Source organism: Ursus maritimus, unplaced genomic scaffold (genome assembly GCF_017311325.1).
Source record: "Ursus maritimus isolate PB19 unplaced genomic scaffold, ASM1731132v1 scaffold_16, whole genome shotgun sequence".
Lineage (NCBI taxonomy): Eukaryota > Metazoa > Chordata > Mammalia > Carnivora > Ursidae > Ursus > Ursus maritimus.
Window position 1 is genome coordinate 11545814 of NW_024424008.1, and position 18914 is coordinate 11564727.

Here is an 18914-nt window from a genome sequence, read left to right on the forward strand (position 1 = left end):
GCCATTTGTATGTCTTCATTGGAAAAGCGTCTGTTCATATCTTCTGCCCATTTTTTGATTTGTTTATTTGTTTCTCGTGTATTGAGTTTGAGAAGTTCTTTGTAGACCTTGGATACTAATCTTTTATCTGTAGTATCATTTGCAAATATATTCTCCCCTTCCGTGGGCTGCCTCTTAGTTTTTCTGACTGTTTCCTTGGCTGAGGAACGATTCTCTTCTGGGCACATGCCCCGGGGGCCTTGCAGGATGGGATTGCTGGGGGGCAGGGGCGGGGAGGACGGGATGGCTATGACTCCTGAGAACCTGCCCTTTTTTCCTGTCCCAGGCACAGGGACTGCTTTCTTCCTGGGCCTTCCTGTCCCCGGTTGTGTGGTCCATTCCTGCCGGGATCTTAGATGGCAGGAGGGCGGTGACGGGTGCGTAGGGCGGGAGAGGAGGGCAGCCCCGGTCCGCTGTCTTGCTGCATGCCTGTTTGCACACTGGGCCTGCAAACCTGAAATTCTTGTTGTGCCCGGAGGGAGATGGTTCTGAGCTAATGCCCTGTGTCCGGTGGAGCTGGTCTGACAGGCTGACAGGCTGAGAGGTGAGCGGTGACTGCCGGTGTAGAAGGCGGTGCCCCAGAGAGAGGCCCGTGGGGCAGAAGAGCTGTCAGCTCCCAGCCCTGGGGGATGGATTGGTCTGGGGCTCCCCGCAGATGCCTGTCCGGCCCCATGCTGTGTGCCGCTTTGCCCTCCCTTGCTCCTGGGATCGCTCCTGCAGCCCTAGCAGAATGTGCCAGGCCCTGCTCCTGACCCTGGTAGTGGGCAGAGCCGGCCTGGGCCCTGTCCTGGAGTTGGCAGGCTGGTGGGGGTGACCCAGAGTGTGGGCAGTGATGGAAGGGAGCACAGGTGGCCAGGAGCCCAGGGGAGCATGGTGTCGGTACTGTGGCTGGATCGTATCTTGGGGTGAATTTGGAGTCCTCATTTCTTTCTGGAGACCTCCTTACCCACCGGCCCTCTCTGTCGGTGTCACTGTCTCCAGACAGCCTCCTCTGATCTCTCCCCGGCTTCCTGCTGTCATAGCTGTGCTCCCCCGGAGCACAGTCAGCCCCTTCGTCCTCAAGGGCGGCGCCCTGCGGCTGGGAACTTCCCTGACTAGCTTTGGGCTCTGTGCCTACTCGATAGCCCAGGAGAGTTGGAAGGACAAACCTAGGTCTTGACATCCTGGCCCTGAGGGTAGGTGAGGGTCTGGGCTGCCCCCGACCCCTCGGTCTCATTGCTGCATAGCGAGCACCTCTAAGCTGGGCTGAGGACAGGTGCGGGGGGAGGGAGGGAGAAGGGTGGCTTTGTCTCTCATCAGTCCTAGCCCCACAGAGGCTGTGGAGCTGACTGCCTGAATTTGAATCTCACTTCACCTCTTCCTCTGTGGCCCTGGGCAAATGACTTAACCTCTCTGTGCCTTGGTTTCCTCATCTGTGAAGTGGAGAGGCCAGGAGTACCCACCTCACACAGTGGTCTTGCGCAGGGCTGGGCACACAGCAGGTGCCCACTTATTGTGAGCTGTTTGTGTGATCGTTCCATTGAGGGTGTCCCCGAGTGGCTGCTGGACTCTGGGGCAGGCCCAGGTACCACCGACCTCAGCTTGCGCTGGCAAACCTCGTCTCTGCTGGCGGGGGGAAGACGCCCCAGACCACTACCTCCCCTCTGCTCCCTGCCCGGTTGGCCGCACCTGCTTCCCACAGCGGCTCAGGGCGGTGCCGAGACTGGGAGCCGGGACTCCCGTACACTCAGTCTCTCTTGGGGGGCCGGAGCAGTGTCTGGTGCCAGAGCGCTGTTCTGGGTGGCGGGGCCAAGCTGGGATGGTCGGACCTGCCCCACAGGTCTGCCCCGGGCGTCCCTGCTCAGCCCTAGTCAGGGAGCCCAGCAGACCTGGGTTCTGTCCCATTGGCCCACTTACTGCCATGTGACCTGGGGTGGCACTGCCTCCTCCCGGGCCTCAGCATCCTCCTCTGTGGACCACTGGGCACTCATGTCTCTCGAGCGCCTTGGCCGGGAGGATCTGAAGGGGAGGGGTACTAGGAGGTCACCTCTGCAGACCCTCGTGATGCCAGGCCGTGGCGGCCTCTCCTTCCATGATGGGGACGTGGTGGCACTCTCCAGCTATGAAGCACCCCCCACGCCCGCCCTGCCTGCCCTTCCAGGGGGCGGATGCTAAGTCGTGGCTCCCTCTGGCCCCAGCGCTGGTCTGCATGTGGCCCGGGCCTGGGAGAGAAGATAAGCTCAGCAGGGAGGGAGCCGGCCTTCTTCCTGCCCTGCTTCCTGATAGCATGGCCTCCGTGTTTCCAGCCTCGCTAGGTTCCCGTGACCTGGGGCAATATTCCTCAGACCTGTGGCATGCCACACAGTCTGTACTTGTGGCTTGGCTCTGGGTCACACCAAAGTCCCATCGGGAGCTGTTCACGCCCTCAGGGGGGTTGGGGCCTTCCATCTGTCCCTCCAAAACACTGGTTTTCCCAGGCCGAGGTGGCAGCAGGAGTCCCAGATGCCTTAGTGAGAGCCCGTAGCCCTTTGCCCCGTTTTCCCTGCGGGGTGCCCTGCTTCCATAATCTGTGGGGTCCCTACACAGCCCTGCAGGGGTAACGATCTGCCTCCTTTGCACAGGTGAGGAAACGGAGGCTGAGAGAGCTTAAGCCACTAGCCCGAAGTTGCAGCGCCAGGAAATGGGTCTTCTTGACTCTGCTAGGCTGCCAGTGGTGGGACCTCAGTGGCTCTTGGTGGTGCAAGCCGCCGATGTGCAGGCCCGGCTGTGTGGGGGGCGTGTCGTTCCCCCTCGCTGGGGCCTTGGGCTGCCCATCTGTACCGTGGGCACAGTGCCTGCCTCTCAGGATCACGGCGAGGGTAGGTCATGGCGCCAGCAGGAGGCCTGGCACATGGAAGGCCTGTCTCAGTGTTCACCACCTCCCACCCCGGGGAGCGCTCCCTCCCGGCAGCTCTTGGAGTGAAGGTGCTTTGGGACACAGGTGCGCACCTGCGTGCCCCAAGCAGAGACTGGACCGGGAAGGGGGGGAAGGGACCTGCCTTCATGCCCAGCCCTGTCCCCGCCTGGCCCATTGGGCCCACAATGGCCACACAAAAGGCCGTCCAGGAGCTCTGCTCGACGTTGCTTGCTGTGCGTCCTTGAAAGGCACTGCCCTTCTCTGAACCTTCATTCCTTGTCCATAAACTGGAGGCCCACACTCCTCGGGTGGGTTGAGGGGCCAGTGAGACAGCCTGGGGATGTGCTGGCACGGAGCCCGGCGTGGTCAGCTCCCTGCTTCTCCCCCGCCCTTGCCACTCATTCGTTCCCTGGGCGTTTGCTGTGTGTTTCTGCTCTGGGCCCCCACCACTTTTGTGCCTGGGGGCACCTGAGGGTGGGTGGGTGTGGCCACTGCAGGGCTGCTGCTGCTGGGGGAGGACGGGAACTGACCCTTTACTGGTTGCAGAAGGCCGCAGAGGGCCGGAGGAAGGGGGTGCCCTGAGGCCAGTCCCCCTCAGCCCTTCCACAGCATCTGTTCACCGTCGAACCTCTGGCCCCGAAGGGCAGACTTCTTCAGCCAGGGGAAGGGAGAAGGGCATTCTAGGCGGCACCCAGGGGGAGCTGAAGTTGGAGAAACTGGTCAGCCACACAGGGGGCCCCCAGTCTGCCAGGGGAGGCGGGCGAATCTCCACGCTGACGGTGACGTCCCCTCTTGGCTTCTCCACAGGACATATGTGAGGACCCCCGCCTCTTTGTGGATGGCATCAGCTCCCACGACCTGCACCAGGGCCAAGTGGGCAACTGCTGGTTTGTGGCGGCCTGCTCGTCGCTTGCCTCCCGGGAGTCCCTGTGGCAAAAGGTGAGGCCTGGGGGGGCCCTCGACAGCAGAGGTGCAGCCGGAACTTGCAGATGTGACTTTGGGAACACCTGTGCAGGGGTGGGGTGGGGGGACCCCAGGGCTCCCAGCATTGGCCAAGCAGCAGAATCGCTTTCCCCTCACCTGCCAGCTTAGGCTCTCCAGGACGGGGTGCTGGGAATCTGTGTAGCTACCAAGGGGATTCTGATGTGTCCCCACCTGAATCTTGGGGGCCCACAGTGTCCCTGGAGGCACCTGGCAGGATACATACCTGTGAAACGTGGAAGACACCACTAATTGGGGCTCAGGAAGCCCCTGCCAGTACCTGCTGTATAGACTTAGCCAGTCCTTGTCCTTACCTTGGCCTCAGTTTTCTCACTTGCTCAGCGGGAGTAGTCCAGCTGGTTTTGTTTCATGATTCCTGGTTCCAAGTGCTGAGGTCCTGGACCAGTGCCAAGGCCTTAGGTTGGAAAGAACTGGCTGTGGTTGTGACACTTCGCCCTCTTGTGGCAGCACTTGGCACTGCAGCCCTTTCATCCCTGGGAGAGCTCCCTTCTTGGGGAGGCAGGGAGGCTGGAGTAGAGGCTGGACTGCTGGTCTCTGTAGACTAATCCATCAGGACTGCATGCTGGGTTCCTGTGCCAGCAGATACCAGTCATTGCCCCCTGCTCATCCCTGCCCTTCCTGTCCTTCTTATGAGGAGCTAACAGCAGGGCTTACAAGCTCTGGGCATCTCAGCCTTACGGCTTAGGTTGAAGCCCCTGCCTCACCATTTGGTAGTTTTATTATTAGCTGCGGTTACTCATCTGAAAAACCAGGATATGAGGGTAGCTCCCTTTCAGGGAGTTTGTTAGGGTAAAACGAGACACTGTTCTCAAAGAGCCTGTGCAGTACAGTGCTCAGTGGATGGTGGCCACGTTACCCGTGCTATGATAATTAATAGTCATAGAACATAATGGGTATTCCCAGGCAAGCAGGGAGCCTCCCTCAGCCATCAGAGGGAGCTGTGCCCTTAGCCAGGGCTGGGACTGTGTTAGTGCCCTACTCTCATGTCTTCTGAATTAGGGGTATGACCTTTCAGAGTCACCCCAGGGTGGGTATCCCTGGGGTCTGGCTCGGTCCTATGGGGACACAGGTGCTGGAGGGCCCTCAGCAAAGATCACTGCTGCAGCCTGTGGACGGGTAAGAGGTCCAAGCTGGAAGGGCCTCAGAGAGCCACATGTGGGATCATTTCACTCATGAGCCTCAAGGACCAGACAGGCTTGGGGCCCAGGGCTGTTCTCCGGATGTAGGGCTATCCTCGCCCCCATGTCTCCAGGCTCCAGGCCCCTTCTCTGAGCCCTGAACAAGGTCCCCCAGCCTCTGAGCCCATCAGCAGCTAAGTCAGGGCTCAGTCTGGGGCTGACGGTGGCACTCGGGAATCCTGTGGGCCTGGCCGTATACTCCCCATCCTGCCCTATAATCCCCTGTTTACCTGTGGTTTCCCTTCTTGACGTGAGCTCCCCGTGGCCCCAACTAAGTCTTCCCACTAAGCCCAGCAGGATCCTGGCCCAGAGAAGCCTCAAGAAAGTTTTGAGAACAGAGCCTCTCCCCAAATTGTTGGACCAAGCTGCTGGCCAGCAGCCCCTGGCCAACCCTCCTACCCGACGCCTCCTGGGGCCTTCAGTGGGGCCAGAGCCTGGCCCACCGTGTCCCCTCCTGGGGAAGGGGCTCTCTGGTCATTCGTAGGGAGGAGAGGCTGCTGTGTGTCCTGTACTGGGCCTGGCCTTCGGTGCCCCACCTAGTGAGTGGAAGAAGGGGCGCAGGACCCACGGGCAGGAGGACTGGCAGGTCTGTGCATATTTGTCTCTAGGCTGAAGGTTCTGCCTGCAGGGTGACAGGGTGCCTGGCCTGGCTGGTCTGGAGGCTTCCAGGGCCGGGAGCTTGGGTCCCCAGGAGGCTGGAGCAGAGCAAGGTGCTCTTGGCTAATTGCACTCTGCCTCCTGGTGCTGCTGTGGTGACAGCTCCTGGGTCCTAGAAGGAGGTAGGGGGCCCTGGGGAGCTTATTACTGTGCCTAACCTCCCCTCCTGTCCCTGCTGACTGGGCCCTGTTTGTTGTCACCCCTCGCTTTAGGGCCCGTTGCCCTGCAGGGCCTCCCCGGCCCTACCCTGTTTTCTCCATGGAACAGGGGTGCTCAGCCTGAGCTGCTCCCCCCACCACCTCACTCCGGGGATGCTGAACCTCGGGATGCTGGTGCACCATGCCCTCAACACACCATACCCCCTCCTCCAGGAAGCCACCGCTTTACCTCTAGGTCTTGATGCAGCCTCAGGCCGATGGGCACAGGATTTGAAACCAGCCAGACCTGGGCAGGAGGCTGGCTGGGTCCCTTGTTGTTGTGTGACCCTGGGCAGGTCAGGTTCCTTCTCCGGGCCTTGGTGGAAACCTGACCTTTCTAGTCCCCAGAGTTGTAGGAAGATGAACGGAGCCTGTGCCGGGCGAGGGCAAGCCTGTGGCATTCCTGGCAATATACTCGTGTTAAATCCTCCTCCCTCCCCACCTCTGGGTTCCCCGTCTGTCCCCCTGTTTTACGAAACACCTCTTGGCAGTGGGCCTCCCCGTCCTATAGGATCCCTGGTGGGGGCAATATGGTCTCCGCACCTCGACTATCCATTCTCTGAGGGTGGGACAGTGGACTTCAGGTGACCGGGTTTTGTGGACCAGAACTCAGGATGTGACAGCGGGGTAGGGCATTTGCCATCAGGCCTGCTCATTCTGGGCCCTCACCTCCCCCCGAGCCTGGTGCAGGCCCAGGCGTGGGGGCAGGCCCGATCCCTGCTCCGACCTCGGGCGCCCCCGGCCAGAGGAGGAATGCCGAGAGGAAGTGAGTGAGTGTCTGGCTGGCTGAGAGGGAGTGTTGGGGGGTGGCCGGTCCTGGGGCACAGCCTAGGGGAGGCACGTGGTGGCAGGACTCGGTTCCATTGAAAACGCCCCCCGTCCCGCGCAGTTCATGCCTGTGAGCTGCGGAGCAGCCCATTCAGCCCTGCTAACTGAGCACCAGCTGCTCCCCGCAATGTTCCAGACACCGGGGACCGGAGATGGGCACGAGTACTGCGTCACTGAAGGCTTGCTTTAGCTGGGAACAACCAGCGTTAGGGGTTGCTGTTTCCTTCTAGACTGTTTCTCCAGTTCGGGTTAAAAAGGTGCTTGTTTTGCTTTTCAGTTGCCAGTTTTGCAATCACATCCACAAGTTTGGAACCCGCTCGTCTCCTCTGTTCATTTCTATGCCAGGCTTTAGTGGGCCTTCCCAAGGTGTCTGGTGGCCAAGCAGAGAGCTGTGGGTGGCAGTGGCCTAGCCCCACCTGTAGCCTCCTGCCCCCTTCCTCTGCTCCCTTCCCACTCAGGCCTCTCCTGCCCTGCCTGTCTGAGGCCCAAGCCCCAGACGCCTTCCACCCTCAGCCTCCTCCTGCAGGTGGGCAGCCGGCCCAGGCTGAGTCCAGGCTCTCCCCAGGGTCATGCAGCCCCTGGGTCTCCCCACCTGTAGAAAGCGAGTGCCTCCCCCAGCGTCCTGCAGGTCCAGAGATGGTGCAGGCATTCTCGCTTCCCTCCGTGCTGCTTCCAGAATGCACCCTCCATTTGGAAGCTCCTCCAGGCTCATGCCCTTGGCTCCCCACACCCCCGCCCCCGGCCCTGCCCACCTTGTTGCCATCCCCTGCAAGCCACCTTCCACTCGGCAGGGGCTTGGCGCTGTGGATTACCACGCCCGTGTGGCTGATGCCCGGCCCTCATCATCCCCGGCCTCAGTTCCTGTTTGCAGCTCCAGCAGCCTTTACCGTCAGCTGCCTCCACCCCCTGCCTCCGTGGCGGCCACAGCCCGCGCCTACATCTGCCCTTCCCGAGGCTGTTCCGCCGAGGACCAGTCTCCCCGGCCTCACCTCCCAGGCGTGTCCCTCATCCTGCCCTTTGATGCACACCTGCCCCTCAACCTCGTTTTGGCTTTAGTCAGTGTCTGTGTGCTCTCCCCATCTGCACATCTTCCTCTGGTTGGCCTTGGCCTTGGGCCCTATCACATCAGTTCTCTTCTCAGTGCTATTCGTTCGTTAATTCATTCGTTCATTCAACGAGCATCTTCTGAGGGCCTCCTATGTGGCAGGCTCTGTTCTAGGTGCCGGCTTAACTTTAAGTTAACAGTAATCCCGCAGCCATGTTGTTCCCCTCTCCTCTGCCCCTGCAGCTACAAAGTGAAAGGTCTGGGAGGGTCAGGCAGCTTGACATCTCGCATCCTCTTGGATGCCCTTGGGGGATTGCCACCAGCAACGCCCAGAACTGACCTGAGGGCCTGAGGTGTTACCTTAACAGGACCACATGCTCTGTCCCCATTGGTGACCCTCTGCTGATCAGCTAGCCCAAGATCCTACTGATTTAGCCTCCATCTAGCAGTCGACTATGCTTGTGGTCCACTAGACCTTTCAGATTGTTTTCAGTTGTTACATTTTGGCCTGTGCCTCTGTCCTCTTTTCTGTGTGTGGCATGTCATGGCAGCTTTCCCAACGCACCCCGCCACCCCCCAACTCCCACTCACATATTCCAGTTCTTCCATTTACTGGAATATACTAGCTGAGCCCCTGGTTCTGCCTTAGGCACTGCAGATACAGATATCTGTCAGATTCTTCCTCAGCCTCAAGTCTCCTGGGGGAAACTGAGGCTTGATATGGGTGGAGTGAGTGCTGGGATTTTAGTGGGCGTTCGGCTGCCCTGTGGTGCAGTGTTGAGGCAGGGTCAGCGGGCAGTAATCCTGCAGGTCAGTGGTTCTCACAGTCCCCGGTCCAGCAGCCTCAGCAGCCCCTGGGAGGCCGGTAGAAGTGCAGATTCCTAGGCTTCATCAGCCCTATTGAATCAGAATCGCTGGGGGTGGAGCCCAGCCATCGTGTCCGAGTCCTGCAGGGATTCTGATGGAGTCCTGCAGGGATTCTGATGGCGTCTAAAGTTTGCGAGCAGGGGTTTAAGGGAGAGATGCTGGCAGTGGGGCTGGGCGGGAGGGCTCCCAGGGTCCCTGGGAGGCGGAATGGAAGGCCTTGGCCGTTGAGTGTGGAGGGGTGAGGTGAGGCTGAGATGAGGGGGAGGTGGCTGCAGGCTTCCGCTGGGGTGGCTGCCCACCTCCAATCAGCAGGCCCCTCCGTTCCTTGTCCCCCCTACCCTCGCGCCAGGGGGTCTTCCAGCCTCTCCAGTGAGCGCCAGCTCCCCACCTCCCTCCCCTCCTTACTGCCCCACGAAGCCTCCCTTCTTCACAAACAAGCCTTTCTTGGTAGTCAGGTAGTCAGGGCGGTTTCCACAGCAATTGACATCAGCAGTCTGGTCCCCGGGGAGCCCGGCACCCTCCTGCCCCCGGGCAGCGTCTCCCTCACCGCCTCTTGGAGGAGGAGAGCGGAGGGACCTCCCACGCGCATTTTGAGGACGGGCCCGGCGGGGCGGGGCCGGGAGGGCCGGAGGTGGGCGGGGCGTCCTCGGGGGCCTGTGGCCCGGCGGCCCGCAGTCGGGCTCCTCGGCGGGGCGGCAGCAGCACCGGCATGGCGGAGGACGCGCCGAAGCAGCCGCAGCTCAGCATGCCGCTGCTCCTCGACCACGACCTGACCAGGCAGATGCGGCTGCGCGTGGAGAGCCTGAAGCAGCGGGGCGAGAAGCGCCAGGACGGCGAGAAGCTGCTGCGGCCGGCCGAGGCCGTGTACCGCCTGGACTTCGTCCAGCAGCACAGGCTGCAGTTCGAGCGCTGGGACGTGGTGCTGGACAAGCCCGGCAAGGTCACCATCACGGGCACCTCCCAGAACTGGACGCCCGACCTCACCAACCTCATGACGCGCCAGCTGCTGGACCCCGCTGCCATCTTCTGGCGCAAGGAGGACGGGGACGCCGACGCCGTGGATTGGAACGAGGCCGATGCCCTGGAGTTCGGGGAGCGCCTGTCGGATCTGGCCAAGATCCGCAAGGTCATGTACTTCCTCATCACCTTCAGCGAGGGCCTGGAGCCCGCCGACCTCAAGGCCTCCGTGGTCTTCAACCAGCTCTGACGGCTGCTGCTGGCTGCCGCCCCCGCCCCGTGCCCGCCCGTGCCCTGCCCGTGCCCCCTTCCGCCAGGCGTGTGTTTGGGGACATTGCTCTAGCTGCTGGCCTGCGCTCAGCTTGCCCGGGCCCCTGAGCCTGCGTGCTTCCTCCTCTCCTTTCCCTGGTGCCGGTGCTCGTGCTCACGGGAGGAAGAGGCAGAAGCCCTGTAGTCTAGAAGCTGACCTGACTGCTGCTGCTTCTGCTGTAGACCGTGGTGGTCGGGGCGAGGGCATGTGCCTTCTCTCTGCCTCGTTGTCCCGAGAGAGACTCAGACAGACCGAGAGAGACAGACAGACAGAAAGAGAGATCCAAAGCGCCAGCCGTCGGGCTTCCTCGGGAGGACAGACAGACGACAGAGCAGCCTCCTCGGGGAAAATCCGCAAGCCGGCGTTTGCTGCTGTCCTGGCCACAGCGCCCTTTGCTGAAGTCCAGGGGCGAGCAGGGAGCCTGAGGACCCAGGAAAGCACTGCTCCTGGCCGGGGCCTGGCGTGGTCCCACGACGCCTCAGGGGCCTTAGGACTTCTGGCCGCATTGCCGTGGGGGTTGATTGGGGCAGAGGGGAGTGGCTGTGGGGAGGCTCTTCTGAGAATGACTTCAGGAGAGAGAGGTGACAGGGAGGGCACATATAAAAAAGTTACATAGAGATGCATATATCTGTACATGTGCGTATAGATCGAGAGAGAGCGTGCTGTATTCACGTGGCTGTATTCTAGAGTCAGCACCTGCCCTGCGAGCAAGTCTGATTTTAGGTGATCGGTTAGGTATTGCCCAGCTGGTTTGTGGGTGGCCCTTAGTAGGGGCTTGGTCAGGATGACCTTGGGGGGGGGGCTCCTGAGCTGAGAGCCTTTGAGGTTCATGCAGGGAACAGCATAGTGAAGGGGTTTTCCTCTGCCTGGGGAAGCAGGATGGAGGGGTCCAGAGCCCTGGAGCTGGAGACAGTAGATTCTTTGGGGCCTCAGGTGTCCCTGCTGGGATGTTAGGCTTTTTCCAGGTCCCTGGGCAGGAAAGACACAGGCCCAGGAGGCACCTCAGGAAGTGCCCCAACACCCTGTCTCCAGACCAGCCCTGTTTTTTTTGTGTGTGTGTGAGGAACAGGCCGTGGCATTTTCCTCGTGAAGCAGAGCCATCAGGGGCTGCAGGGCCCTGCGAACAGACACACTGAAAGAGAGAGGGTGAGAGCCATCCCCAGTGGCTGGGGCTGCTGGGAGGGTGAGCCCCCCACTCGGGAGGCATGGAAACAGGACTAGGGTGTTGGAGTCGGGATTTTTTAGGTGGGGATTGGCTGTGGTCCTTTCTGACTCTCAGGTCTGGGGCCTGTTCCGGGCCGGGCTTAAAGTCCCAGGATTGCCTGCCCACTTTCTCTGCTGACAGCCAGGGGCGTCCAGACCCCTGGAGATGGCCCTGCCCTTCAACTTTCTGCTTGATGCCCCCTGCAGCTCGGTGGACCCCCTTGGTGCAGACTGCCTGTACCCCCACCCTGAGCTGCCACATCTACCCCACGCACTGTGTGTCCCCAATAAAGCCTCTGTGCCCCCACCTTGTGGTGTGCAGTCTCTCACTGCGAGCCACCCCTGCCCCTTCAGGAGCTCTGACTGCCTCTCCATTCCCCGCAGAGCCCTGAGTACCCTCTCCCGGCCTTCTCCCACAGCCCCTCCCCTTCCCCTACTGCTTTCAGAGATGAGGCCTCGAGCAGTCAGGAGACTGGCCCAAGGTCAGACATCAGGATGGAGTTTAGAACCAGGTCTCCTGACACGCAGCCGGTTACTAACACCGCTGACAGTTTTTTCCTCAGTGGCCCCCAGACCAGCCTCCATCCGGAGTGTGGAGCCACGCTGAGGCCACAGCAGGTGCCATCTGGTCCTCGGCAGGTGGAGCCCAAGCGGGATGGGTAGGGATGCATGGGGCCGTGCACAAGCTCCGCGGTCACCCTCTCTTGTAGGGTGGCTGGGCAGGAGGCAGACAGGACAGGGAGTGGCAGGTGGGGTGGGGTTAGGCCTACATCCGGTTTCACTCAGCCTCTGTCACCGGTTTCACTCAGCCTCTGTCACCAATTTAATGCACGTCCTCAGGCAGCCCCCACCCCACTGACCAGAGAAGACTGGTGTCACCACATCACCCTAGTGCCCCACTTGGCCCTTCCTGAGAGCTCTTTCCCCTTATCATCTCTCGAGCTCACTCAATTTTTGGACAGAGACGAAGAGACCCAGAGGATAAGGCCGTTTGCCTGAAGTCACAGAAGGCGTGAAGGGGCCAAAGGAGGGGGACGTGTGTGGCTCTGGGTCTGGGGCCCCCTGGGATGGACAGGGGCAGTGCCCGACGCCTCCTGAGGGCCCAGGCCAGGGTGAGGCCAGCTTCTTCCCAGTGACTGAGGTCAGATCGTGCTTCAGGGGCCACACTTGGGGTTTTGCTTGGGGATGACGCCAGCTTTGAAATGCTCCACACAGCCAGGTCTCCTTTCCCCGTCCTCCACCCCGGAGCCCTCCCGGAGCCCTCCACGGAGCAGCTGTGGCCTCTATATTTCTCTTCCCCAAGCCCTGCCCTTCCAGCCCCGGCCTCCATCCACTCCTGAAGATGCCTGTGGAAGGGGTGGGGGCAACAGAGCCCAGCCCTTCCACCCCTGCTCTCCTCCCTGGCTGTACAGCCGAGACAGGGCCAGGAGGAGTGCAGGGAGTGGGAAATGAGGACCCATTTGCCATGGAACCCACAAGAAACCATAGAGTGAAGAGACCTGCCGTCTCCTGAGCTTCTGCCTCCCACTGAGGTGGTGTGTGCTGTGCTGTGGGGCCTGCCGCTGACCCCAAGCAGCCTCTCTGAGCCTGTTGGCAGGGGCTAATGATGGGGCCTCCCATCATGTGAACCTCCCCATGTGAAGCTTTGATGAGTTAGTGTTAGTGGAACACTCGGACCTCAGGCACACGGCACCATCTCTCCATTTGCTCATTGTGACTCTCCCAGTCACCACAGACGCATGGTCCTACTTTTCAGTTATTCTGCGAGGAGTGTCAGGAGAACCTATTTCCAGAGTAGCAGTGCAGGGTTCAGAGAGGTGAAGGGAGTTGCCCGAGGTAGCACAGCAGCCCAGTGCTTCTGGAAGCAGGCAGGGTGGGTGGAGGGAGGGGCAGGGACCAGGCCTGGCTCTGGCTGGAGTGGACGAGAGGGCGTGAATTCTCCTCTGCCATGGTCACCAGGCTCAGAATGGCCCAGCCGAGGGGGTAGCTGGGGAGCCCAGCAGGAGGGGGCCTGCCCCAAGCCCGGGGTCCTGCCTGGGTCTCTGAGCATCTGGTTGTGCCCTGTGGACAGGAATCCCGAGGCCCCTCAAGGTATATCTCGGCCTCCTCTCCAGGTGGTGAGCGACGGGGCTCTGCTCTCCCGAGGGTGTGCGGAGTGGGGGTCGGGGGCCCGAGCTTCCTGGCCTCTTCCTGTCATGGGAATTTGAGACTCTTGGAATCAGAAGCTGAGAACTGAAGAACTTCACATGCTTGGAACCAGGGACCCTCTAGTTTGGGGACTCACCCACCTGACTTGGGTAACACAGGAACCCCCCTTGCAGCCCTTCAGCCCTCAGCCCTGCTGGCCTTTTGCAGAAATGCCCCCAGGTGGCCCTCTGGGGTTCCGGGCAGAAGTGTGTGAAAAGCTCCTTCCCCGTGCCACACCTACACGTGCACTGACACTCACATACACGTGATGCCGGCGTGCACACGCACATACGCTGATGGTCACACACATGCACGTGCTTGCACACTCACACGAGCGTGTCCCACTGGCTAAGAGTCCTAGGAGGATTTGAGCTGGGAGCGCTCCAGGCACCGCGGCCTCCCGGTGCCCGCATTGCCTGAGGTTTCTGGGCTGATTGTGCCGTGGGTGCCGGGGGCCTCCAAATCCCACACAGTCCTCGCTTTGCTGCCAGCTCGGCCTAAGTAAGTGTGCCAACCCCTCAGGCTTCCCGTCTGCCTGGGGGGCTGTTGTTGAGGTTCCCCTCGGGAAGGAGACTGACCAGGTCCCTGAGCTCCCCACCAGCCCCAAGGTGTGCAGACTGTGTGTGGACGCACGCACTTGTACTGCGTTCCCCAGCGGGGATGACCCCTCACAGGTGCACAGCCCTCCACGGTTCAGGCAGCATCCCCGAAGCCACTGTTCCTTCTGGGTCTCCCAACAGCCCTGGAGTAGGGGAGGCAGGTGCCGACGCTGAGGCTCAGAGCAGCAGCCTGGTCGGAGGCTAAGTGCCGGCCATTCAGTGTGGTTGGTCATGTGTCCAGTAGTGGCTACAAGGTCACCTGCCGGACAGGGCCCTGCTGCCGTGGCCACTTGGAGACTTGCCTTCCGGAAAGACTTGTCCGGCTGTGGAGCTGGCCTCCCTATGCTGGGTGCGGGGAGGCAGTGGATCTGGGCGTGAGCGGGGGCTCAGCCCCACCCTCCAGAAGCTCCCCTCAGTGATCAGGAAAAGGGCCTGGGGGAGGGGCTGTCGGGGGGGGGGCGGTGAGCGCCAGCGCAGGAGAGCCCTGCAAGCTGCTGCTCAGCTCACCCCGAGGGACAAGGAAGGGGACGCACCGGAGAGGAAGCCACGTGCACACAGAGCCGAAGTGGCCTGAAGCATCATGGCATCACCCAATTACCCCGGTCCCCCACCCACCTCCCCTCCAGCAACCCTCAGTTTGTTTCCTATAGTTAAGGGTCTCTCATGGTTTGTCTCCCTCTCTGATGACTTCCCATTCAGTTTCCCCTCCCTTCCCCTATGATCCTCTGCACTGTTTCTTATATTCCACATATGAGTGAGACCATATGATAATTATCTTTCTCTGATTGACTTGTTTTTGCTCAACATAATACCCTCTAGCTCCATCCACGTCGATGCAAATGGTAAATATTCATCCCTTCTGATGGCTGAGTACTGCTCCATTGTATATATAAATACCACATCTTCTATTTTATTTTATTTTATTTTATTTTATTTTTTTAATGATTTTTTATTATATTATGTTAGTCACCATACAGTACATCCCCGGTTTCCGATGTAAGGCTCGATGATTCATTAGGTGCGTATAACACCCAGTGCACCATGCAATACGTGCCCTCCTTACTACCCATCACCGGTCTATCCCATCCCCCACCCCCTCCCCTCTGAAGCCCTCAGTTTGTTTCTCATAGTCCATAGTCTCTCATGTTTCATTCCCCCTTCTGATTACCCCTCCTTTCTTTATCCCTTTCTTCTCCTACCGATCTTCCTAATACCACATCTTCTTTATCCGTCACCTTTCGATGGACATCTCGGCTCCTTCCACAGTTCGGCTCTTGTGGACATTGCTGCTGTGAACGCTGGGGTGCAGGTGCCCCTTTGGATCACTGTGTGTATGACAAAGCTGTGACCATCAAGACAGTCTGGTACTGGCACAAACACAGACACAGATCAATGGAACAGAATAGAGAACCCAGAGAAGGACCTTCATTTTCTCTATTTTTTGAGTGTCTTCTATTTTATTGATTCCTGCTATCTTTATTATTTCCTTCCTTTTACTTGGGGAAAAATCTTTTTCTAAATTCATGAGGTAGGAACTTCCTCCATGTTAAAGCTTCCTTCCTTTGTTGGCTTGGTTTTCATGGTGTCGTTTCAAGTGTTCTCTGTGCCACACGTTTCCCCTAAGCTCGGACTTACCTTAGTGGCTTTGTAAGGTTCCGGTACAAGTTTTTTGGCATGACTGCTTTGGAGGAGACAGTGTGAACTTTTCTCATGAGGCACGTGATGTCTGGTCGTCTCTCTTTTTCGCGATGTTAGAAGCCGTCGATGATCACTGCTAAATCCATTATTTGTCAGCGGTCGTAAAATAGCGAGAGTCTAATATTCTAGTCTCTTCCTCAGTTCTTAGCTGCAACTCATCTCCAGATGCAAACCTCTCTTCATCTGCTGCTCTGGGTTACCCGCAGGTATGGTTTGTATAGAAGAGGCAGGATAGGGGCGCCTGGGTGGCACAGCGGTTAAGCGTCTGCCTTCGGCTCAGGGCGTGATCCCGGCATTACGGGATCGAGCCCCACGTCAGGCTCCTCCACTATGAGCCTGCTTCTTCCTCTCCCACTCCCCCTGCTTGTGTTAAAAAAAAAAAAGAAGAGGCAGGATAAATCTCGATTCTTTCCCTTAACTTTCCAGTTAAGGGAAAATGAGTCCGTTCCCAGCTGGCCTCCAGTAGGGACTAATTATTTGTTTTTGTGAATGTCGTTGTGATCTCATAGATGGGAACGTATTTGATCTGTTCTCATCCATTGCAGTAATTATCCTTACTGATGCTGAGCGTGGCCCGTCTTGGCCAGTGGGAGCCTCTTTAGGTTGGTTCGGGAATCCTTTGATGGGGCCCGAGGGTCCTTGGTTGCTTTCCTGATTCCGGGTGTGACTGGATGAGGCGTGAGCACACCGTCCTGGACAGTGTCTTCCTTCTCGCTCAGGACCCTGCTGGCAGCAGAGGAGGTGTGGGGTAAGAAGCCGGCTATGCTGGGCCCACTGGCCATGATGTAGGAGGGGAAACTGAGGCCCACGGGGATCCCCGAGTCAGGATCTCCAGGCCCTAGAGCCTCATTAGCTGCTTCCTGAGCCACAGAGGGCGCAGGGCCAAATCCCGGGTTTGGCTAATGATGCTCTTGCACCCCCAGCAGTACGTCCCAGCACCTGCCGGGGCTCCTCTTCCTCCCTCCCCAGTCCCATGCAGTCCAGAGCTTGCAGAGCAGGTTGGGGGGGGGGGAGGGTGCACTGGCCAGGCTGGTGTGCTCAGCTTCGGACTCCTGATCCTTCTGTGCCCTTGGGCAGCTCCTCATTCCTCGGCCTTCCCATCTGTGCAGTGGGGATGATAAACCATCCTGTTTGTGCCCCATTTTTGGTACAGCTTTCTGTCCTGAAAGCAGTGGGAGAGGGTGCTGGAGGCTGGGGCGGAGGCTGGCCTGGGAGGTTTTCGAAAGGACACAGAATTAATTGACTGAAAAGGCACCACCAGGCAGTATCGGCCGGTCCCTGAAGCCCTGCGGGTGAATCCTGCCTCCCTCATGGGCGGCGTTGTGCCAGCGATTTCCCATGGTATGTCCCCGAAAGGTCGTGGGAAGGGCCAGGGGTGGCAGAGTGAGTAGCCGGTCTGTGCCTGGCCCCGGGCAGGCCTCCGCTGCTGGCAGTGTGGCCGCTCTCACGGTGCTTCGCGTTTTCATTCGCTTGGTCTCCAGTGTCTCACAGGGACCGTTTGTCTTTGCCAACATCCCTGTTGGTGGTAAGAGGTGCGTAAACAAAAGCCTTCTTAATGAGTGTGGGGGTTGGGGAATGGCTTTTGGCTGAAGTATCTGTGGGCAGGCTGGGCTGGCCTCGGGGTTTACGGCCTCCTGGGGCATCTCTGGCTCCTCGGCCTGGATGCAGGGGTGCCACCCCCAGAGCTGAGGGCGGTTTTCTTCCAGAAGGAGCTGCCTATGGCCCCAGTGGGTTCGGCCCTCCTTGGTCCCATGCTGGGGAGGGCCAGCAAGTCACCTGACTCTAGGCTGAGGGGCTTCCTCTTCTCTGCCCGGATTTGCCTCATCTGCTTGGGGGACGCCCACAGCCGGCTCTCAGGACACCTGCCAGGAAGCTGCTGCTGGCCCTGCTGGTCGGGCCCTGCACACCCTTCTCTCCACGCTCCCCGTGCTCCCCATGTCAGTCTCAGCCTTTGCCTCTCCCACCTCTGGGGGCCTCCTGAGGGCAGGGACTGTGTCTGATCCATCTGGGTCCTAAGTGTCAGCACGGGACCAGTGCAGAGCAGTCCACAGGCCACAAGTGTGAATCCTGGCTTCAAACCCAGGTCTGCCTGACCCCAAAGAATGTGTGTTTTCTAGCTGTGTGACACTGGGCAAGTTGCTTGCTCTCTCTGAGCTTTAGGGTTTCTTAGCTGTAAACGAGGGATGGATGATAGTACTCTATGCAATGGGGGTGTTGTGCAAATTAAACTGAGATAAGTCGTGGCACCTGGTGTGTCCCAGATGTTCCATAAATAATATTGTTAGAGACCCAATCAATGCGTATGAATTTTAACACCTGTTTATCGAGCACCATCTCTGGGCCAGGCCCCGGGCTAGGTGCTGACCAGGCCCGATGTATCCCTGCCCTCAGAGAGCTAATGTTCCAGTGATAGTAACAGAATCGAACGGAGTGACACACACTTGTTTAATTATAATTGCGCTAATGGTCCCTGAGGAGAAGTGCCAGGGGTTATGAGTTGGACAGACAGAGATCCTGGCCTAGTCTGAAGAGTCAAGGAGGGCTTCCTGGAGGAGGAGGTGGATCCTAAAGGGCAAGTGAGAATCAGCTGGGTGAAGAGTAGAAGGAAGAGCAGGTGCAAAGTTCCTGAGCGGAGAAAGAGCCCGGAGCAGGGAGCAGGGCTGAGGGGGTAGAAAAGCCAGCCTGGGAGCTGGTGGCAGGGCATCGCACATTGAGGGTTTGGACTCACTTCCCGGGTAAGTGACATGATTGGAAAGATCACTGTGCCGCTGTGTGGGGTGAGGGCACATGTGGCGGCTGATTCTGTTCCAGCTTCTGGGGCCAGGAGGTGGGGGCTGGCCAGGCTGGTGCCGGGGGACAGACGGGAGATGGATTTTAGCAGAACGTAGGAGCTGAGATTGGCCTGATAGGATGGATCGAGGGAAAGGGAGGGGCCGGTGTGGCTGCCGGCGTCGGGTTCGCTCTGGACTGGCTGCCGGGAGCACCGTTCACCAGATGGGAGCTGGGAGGGATGTGATGTATTTCTGAGGGGGGAGGACGCAGAGGGTGGCCCGAGGAAGGGGGCAGGACGCTCATAGAGTCTTAGAGTGATAGCTGGCAGGAGCCTATGCCTAACCACTGCAGAGAAGGGAAACTGAGGCCCAGAGATGAGAAGCGTGTGGCAGGGATGGGGATGGAGCCCAGTATTCCTTTCCATTTTGATTCCTTCGAGGCAGGCGCCCCTGTGTCCTCAGCTGTGACCCGCACTGTGTTGCTGTCCTGTCCCCCCCCCC

General features: G+C 59.5%; 2 protein-coding genes across 5 annotated transcripts in view; both read left to right on the forward strand.

The window, feature by feature from the left end:
* The window catches only part of CAPN5 (calpain 5), a 54127-nt gene that overhangs the window by 20955 nt on the left and 14258 nt on the right, over positions 1-18914 (forward strand). For all 4 annotated transcript variants that reach the window (XM_040630890.1, XM_040630889.1, XM_040630887.1 and 1 more), the window contains one exon: positions 3722-3853. In XM_040630890.1, coding sequence (XP_040486824.1) covers positions 3722-3853 — 132 coding nt within the window. The remainder of the gene's footprint in view (positions 1-3721; positions 3854-18914) is intronic.
* On the forward strand, positions 9398-11465 carry LOC121102889 (olfactory marker protein). Its single transcript, XM_040630891.1, has 2 exons — positions 9398-11101; positions 11235-11465. The coding sequence occupies exon 1, from the start codon at positions 9398-9400 to the stop codon at positions 9893-9895; it is 498 nt and encodes a 165-aa protein (XP_040486825.1). The 3' UTR covers positions 9896-11101; positions 11235-11465.

Bases quoted from the DNA above. Each gene is read 5' to 3' on its own strand.
- LOC121102889 (XM_040630891.1), top strand. From the start codon at position 9,398: ATGGCGGAGGACGCGCCGAAGCAGCCGCAGCTCAGCATGCCGCTGCTC.